Here is a 5,842-nt window from a genome sequence, read left to right as displayed (position 1 = left end):
CTGGGGATCCCATGGCACACCCATGTTTCTGCCTATAATATTGCCCCCCGTACGTAAAGTAGGTTGACTCCAGGCACTCTCTCTCTCTGGTTCTGATTCTGAAGCAGTCTCCTTATCAGTAAGTGGCACGCTGTGTTCCACTGATATCTCAGTTTTCTCCAGCTGTCCTTCAGACGTCAGCTGTTGTGGTTTGTCCTGTTGTTTGTTTCCAGCCAGAACTTTGTTCAGGAAATACTTCATGTTTGAAACCAGAAGTTGTGCTCCAGTTTGATTAAGAGACAGCCCATAAGACTTGAAGAGATGTTTTCTTTCCCAGAAGAGATCAAAGTTGTCCACAAAACTCACAGAGTGGTCATCACAGGACTTTTCCAAAAAGCCATTAAGAGCTAACAGTCTGCTGAACCTCTCAGCTCCTCCTCTTGCTGTGGGAATGGGCCCACTGAGGAACACATCCATGTTGAGATATTTAACTGCATTCAGCAGCAGAATAAAATCCTTCTTCAGGATTTCTGACTGTCGGTTCATCACTTCATCACTTCCTGTATGAATGATGAGKGTCTTCAAAGTTGGATACTCAGCTGTTATTTGCAGAATSTTCTCTGTGAGGTCAGACACTTTRTCAACAAAACTCAGAACTTTGACTTTTTTCTTGTTCCAGAAGCCTCTGATCACATTCACCATTTAATCTGTGATGATCAGYATTTCTTGATTCTTGAAAGTCTCTTTTTGGACTTGCTTTGGCTTTGAGTTGGATCTGGATCTGGTCTCAGGTCCCTCGCTGAGATCAGAAAGTGAACTTTGTTCAGACTCACCAGTTTCTTCCAGTGATGTGAATCTGTTTTGAAGAAACACTGCTTCATTTCTCTGGCCGTTATCACTTGTTTTGATTATAGCCTGTTGCTTTCTTCTCCTTGCTGGAGAAGAAAAAGCATCTCTCTGTAACTCTGGCCATTCAATGTCATCTAAGAGCTGAATCCTTCCTGAGAGATTTTTTGGTCTGGCACAAAGAGAGTTCCATACCGTTTTACACTCAGAAGCAGCTTCCATCTCCTCTCCATGTTGATCTCTCATCTCAGCCTTCTCACCCATTTTAACACCCTACTTCTGCTTCACAACAGTAGAATACAAATTTGAGGTAACCTGAATTATATTTCATTTCCAAAAATGCTTTCTGAGTACCATGAAAGGGATCCTAAGTACTTGTACTGTAGTTTGCAAACCAGATATTTTAACCAATACACCTGTWAGGTGCAGAGATGGGACTAAACTCACTTCTTTTAAACAATGAGAAACATTTTGAAGCCTATTTAGACGCTGTAAGAACATACAGGATACTGACCCTCAAGGACTAGGATTGCCCACCCCTTGTTTAGAGAAAAAATGAATTAATGTTGGAGCAGAAGTGCATTGTATCAGATTTTTTGAGCTAATCTTTTGGCTTTATATATACTGTAGAAAAAAGTTGTTATTCCCATCTGCACAAGTTTATCACCCWTCAGAAAATCCACGTTATGAGAAAGTAAGTGTTCGTTTGTTATCGTTCAAGTGTTTTTGCCTTACTGGAAATCACAGGGAGATAACACAAGTAAAGGTTCCAGTTGACGTCAGATCTTCTAGGAACTGTACACATCTCTCACTCATTCAGTGTATACAGTGGGGAAAAAGCTAGAAGAAAGGTCAGATTCTGGGTTTGAGTTCCAGCACTGTTGTTTTGCTTTAAAGATTGCTCGTGTTACTCGGTATCATATCTTAGAAATCACTAATCTTGTTGCAAACACTGCTTCAGTTTCACCTTTGGGTGGTCAGCCAGCCAGCCAGCCAGTTAGGCTGCCAAAGCTAAATAGTTGGACTGAGATCTGATTACTTCTGTCATATCTTTGGCGCAGCCATGTGATTTCAAGGCATAAAGTTATCTCAGATACTTCAGAATCAGGTCTCCCATCATGAGGTCAGACAGCACAGGAAAGCCACAGGGGATGATCCCCTTTCTCCCTCCATATTTATTGTCAGTCATCAACCTACTAATAATTGTATATACAGTATTTAGGGTCAAGTAAATAAAAAATCATAGCTTCACCAAACTCTACCAATTACAACCAACATAGTAAATTACATAAAGTTTTCTTATTGTCAGAACACATTAAAAAGGCAAAAGATTATCATAATTTATTGTAAAAAATTTTGATTTTTAAATATTTTGTTAAATGCAAAATGTTGCTTTGTATATTTCTATTTGATAAATAATTGCAACAGAAAACAAATGCAGCAGGTTAATGACCAAAACATAACTGTGTCACAGAATTTGAATGTACAAAGAAGCCAAAGTATCTTCAAATACCAATCAGTAGGAAAATGTAAATAAATTTATTATTTTGTTTGCTTTTGACTTTTATTTTATTGGAGGCATGATGAACATTAGCCTGGTTAAAACCAGACCTTTGTCCTTCACTTTGCTTCGTACAAGGGTCTGGACTTGTTGCATAGAGAAGCGTTTCTTGCAGGAGGCGTGGCCTCTGCTGAAGCGTGTGTGTGTTGTCGGTCTGAAGGAGGCTAAACTAAGAAGCTAACCGGAAATCGCGTGTGCTGTAAACAACCCTACTGAGAGGAGAAATATACCAAGCCGAACGAGACGGCTGTAAATGAGAGCTGCTGCTTTGTCAGACAAATTTATTTTAATTTGGAAGCCTTATCAACACAGACTGGCTTCATTTACTTCCTCCACTGCCGTATGCTAAAATAACTAGCAGACACTGCGCAGAAAGTCGACGTCGTTCAAAACTCCGCCTTCTGTTTGCTGATTGGCCCAGGTAAAATAAACCACAAGCAGACACTGCGCAGAAAGTCGACGTCGTTCAAAACTCCTCCTTCTGTTTGCTGATTGGCCCAGGTAAAATAAACCACAAGCAGACACTGCGCAGAAAATTGACGTTCTGTTCTCTGATTGGCCCGGACAAAAATCTGTCAGCGAAATCCTTGTCAATGGGAGAAATCCCAGACGGAGCAGAGAAGGGAAACTAGAATTGAGCAGAGCTGCGTAGGAAGGCAAGGGCCAGGCTAGATGAACATAGCATATTTTTGTTTTGTTTGATCATTTTTGTGTTTCTGTTCATAAATCTTATTTTAAATTCTAGCCATGCAACACACTGAAAAAAAATGAGATGTAAAATTTTCTATTCCATCGCAAGTCCATTTTTTATAAATAGTGCTTGAATTTTGATTTGTTTAAATTTAAAATATGTTTTCAATACATGATTGTTTATCTTAAATTCTCCCAAAGCAATGTTGTCTATTAATCAGATTAACATAATACTTCTTCAGGCATAGGGTGTCCTGAATCCATGCAGGATACAATGAAATCTCAAGACTATCAAGGCATTCTGGAGAGAAATGTGATGCCTGGTGTCAGAAAGTTTGGTCCCAGTCGCAGGTCATGGGTCTTCCAATTGGATAATGACCCAAAACACTCAGCTAAGAACACCCAAGAACGGATCAGAACCAAACATTCGACAGTTCTGAAGTAAATCTTGTGGAACATCTGTGAAAGGAGCTGAAAAATGCCATCTGGAGAAGACACCCTTCAAACCTGAGATAACTGGAGCAGTTTGCATACGAGGATTGGGCCAAAATACCAGTGGACAGGCACCAAAGTGTCAATGACAAAGATAGGAATTGTTTGATTGCAAAGGTTGTGCAACAAAATGTTAAGTTACGGGGGCCATCATTTTTGTCCAGGCCTGTTTTGTTAATTTGATTTTTTTATTCTGCTGAACCACAATTTAAAAGCTATACCCAATTTTCATTGGTTAATCTTTTGTAAATTTTAATTCATTATTACTTTTGTCAGTTTAAATTTATTTCAGAGAACATCAAGGTCAATAACATTCAGTCATTAACAAAGGTGTACCAACATGTGTGTAGAAATAAAGCTTTTTAATTCGCACACGGTCTTAAAGAAAAACTGCACAAAACTGAACAAAATTAGGTCTGTTTGGATTATTTTTTTCCTTTTCTGATCGCTAAAACCTGAAGCAATATTCTGTTTGAAGAAAATGACACACAGCTCAAACCTGTGAAATTTGTGAACACGGTTCTGAACTTTGAGCACAAAGCTCAGAGATAAAACCCATTTTTTTCACAACAAACACTGAAGCTGTTGTTTTCTGTGGCTGGGTTGTGTAGGTAATGCACATTTGTGTTGTGTTTTCCAGAGCATAGTCTGCACCGGGATGATGAAATGGTTTCCTGACCCACGAAACATCTTCTGTATCCAGTCATGTGAGGTAAGACAGAGATAACAGAAGAGCTGTGAAGGTACAAACTTCTTTTCCACTTTAATCTATTCATTAGACCGAAATAGGCCATCAGAGAAGGAAAATACTGCTTCATCTAGATTTCAGTCTCAACATGGATTTAGAATCTGTCAGTATCTGGTTTAATTGTGACTGATGTTTTATTAGCTGAAGACACGACAATCTTTCACAGAAGCTGTGTGCCACATTTACCAGTCTTTACTTTTTCCACTTCACAAAGCGAAAACAGAAGTTAAACAAAGTGCAAGACAGGATTTTCATTTCTGTTGACACTTCCCTACTTTATCAGACAAATCGATTACATTATACTTTGTCTTTCTTGTCCGTCAAACGCACAATCCAGATTTTAGTTTGCCTTTCTTGTTTTTTTAATGCTTAATCTTTACAGCAATTTTAACTTTTCGGGGTAAAACCACATCAGATTTCGTGTCTTGGACAGACTTCTCCAGTTGTTTTCAAAGACAAGGCAAAACCACGCTGTATCCCTGTTGTCATCACTACTCAAAATACCAGAGCCAGTGTGCAATATTCTTCATATTTCATGCTGACAAATCTCATGCAGAAACTGATAGTCTCTCACTTAGCAAGAACCCTTTTCAAATCTGTCCAAGCAGCTGTCTTTCCAGAGATTCCAGCATTTCCAAATGTTGTTGCGCCTTCCAAGTCTAATGAATTATCTGATAAAGGAAAATAAATTCATCACTGTATTATCTTAGATTTAGATCATTTTTAGATATTTTTTTTTATCCTGACACAAGGTTTTCAAATTGTTCGGCTTAGTTTAAAAAACAGGCCGCCTCTCGTGTGCTTGGAGCTCTTCTGAAGAGGTTAGCTTCCTGGTATATGATATTCTAATGCTATCAATCATCTGATAAATTTGTGGATATTTACAAAGAAATAGAAAGAACTAAGGGCAGGAGGCATTTCTGTTTGTGTTTTACTGTACTCATATTAAATGTGGTTGGGAAAAATATGTCATTTACTCAGAAATACAAAAAAAATAGTACCACATTCTTTGCAAAATACTCACTGGTAATCAATCCCGGTCATCTGTCCTCCCATTCATACCTCCCCAGCTATTTTAGGACTTTTATTTTAAGGTCCTTTTCTTCAGGTACTTTGGTTTTCTCCCTCAAACCAAAAATWTTCACGGTAGGCTAATTAGTAAGTCTAAATTGTCCCTAGGTGTGAGTGAGAGTGTGAATGGTTGTTTGTCTCGATGTGTTCCTGTGATGAACTTGTGACCTGTCCAGGGTGTACCCTGCCTCTCATACAGTAATTACTGGACGTGAGCACCTGTGACCCGTGTAAACTAGAAAGGAAGAAGAATGTAATGGATTCTAAGGTGAACATTAAACGCAAAATACAATGTGAAACATGCATCTGATATTAAATGTTGCCTCGTGTTTGTGACTTGTTTGCAGCAATTTCTGTATTACAAATTATGTGAAATGTCAAAATTCGTTAAAAAGCTGGGTCAGCTCTTTTAATGTCTTACCTTTGTTATGGTTTTAAAGGGGCAATATCATGTA

At 38.5% G+C, this 5,842-nt stretch overlaps 1 protein-coding gene across 1 annotated transcript in view; it reads left to right on the top strand.

Annotated features, from left to right (window-relative positions):
• Positions 1–5,842, top strand: part of pappa2 (pappalysin 2) — a gene marked incomplete at its 5' end in the record, with an annotated part of 72,007 nt that overhangs the window by 47,500 nt on the left and 18,665 nt on the right. Inside the window, 1 exon segment of the mRNA XM_014004452.1 lies at positions 4,209–4,280. Within this exon segment, the coding sequence (XP_013859906.1) occupies positions 4,209–4,280 (72 nt within the window).

This window comes from Austrofundulus limnaeus, unplaced genomic scaffold, assembly GCF_001266775.1.
Source record: "Austrofundulus limnaeus strain Quisiro unplaced genomic scaffold, Austrofundulus_limnaeus-1.0 Scaffold24, whole genome shotgun sequence".
Lineage (NCBI taxonomy): Eukaryota > Metazoa > Chordata > Actinopteri > Cyprinodontiformes > Rivulidae > Austrofundulus > Austrofundulus limnaeus.
This window is presented reverse-complemented; position numbering and strand designations above follow the sequence as displayed.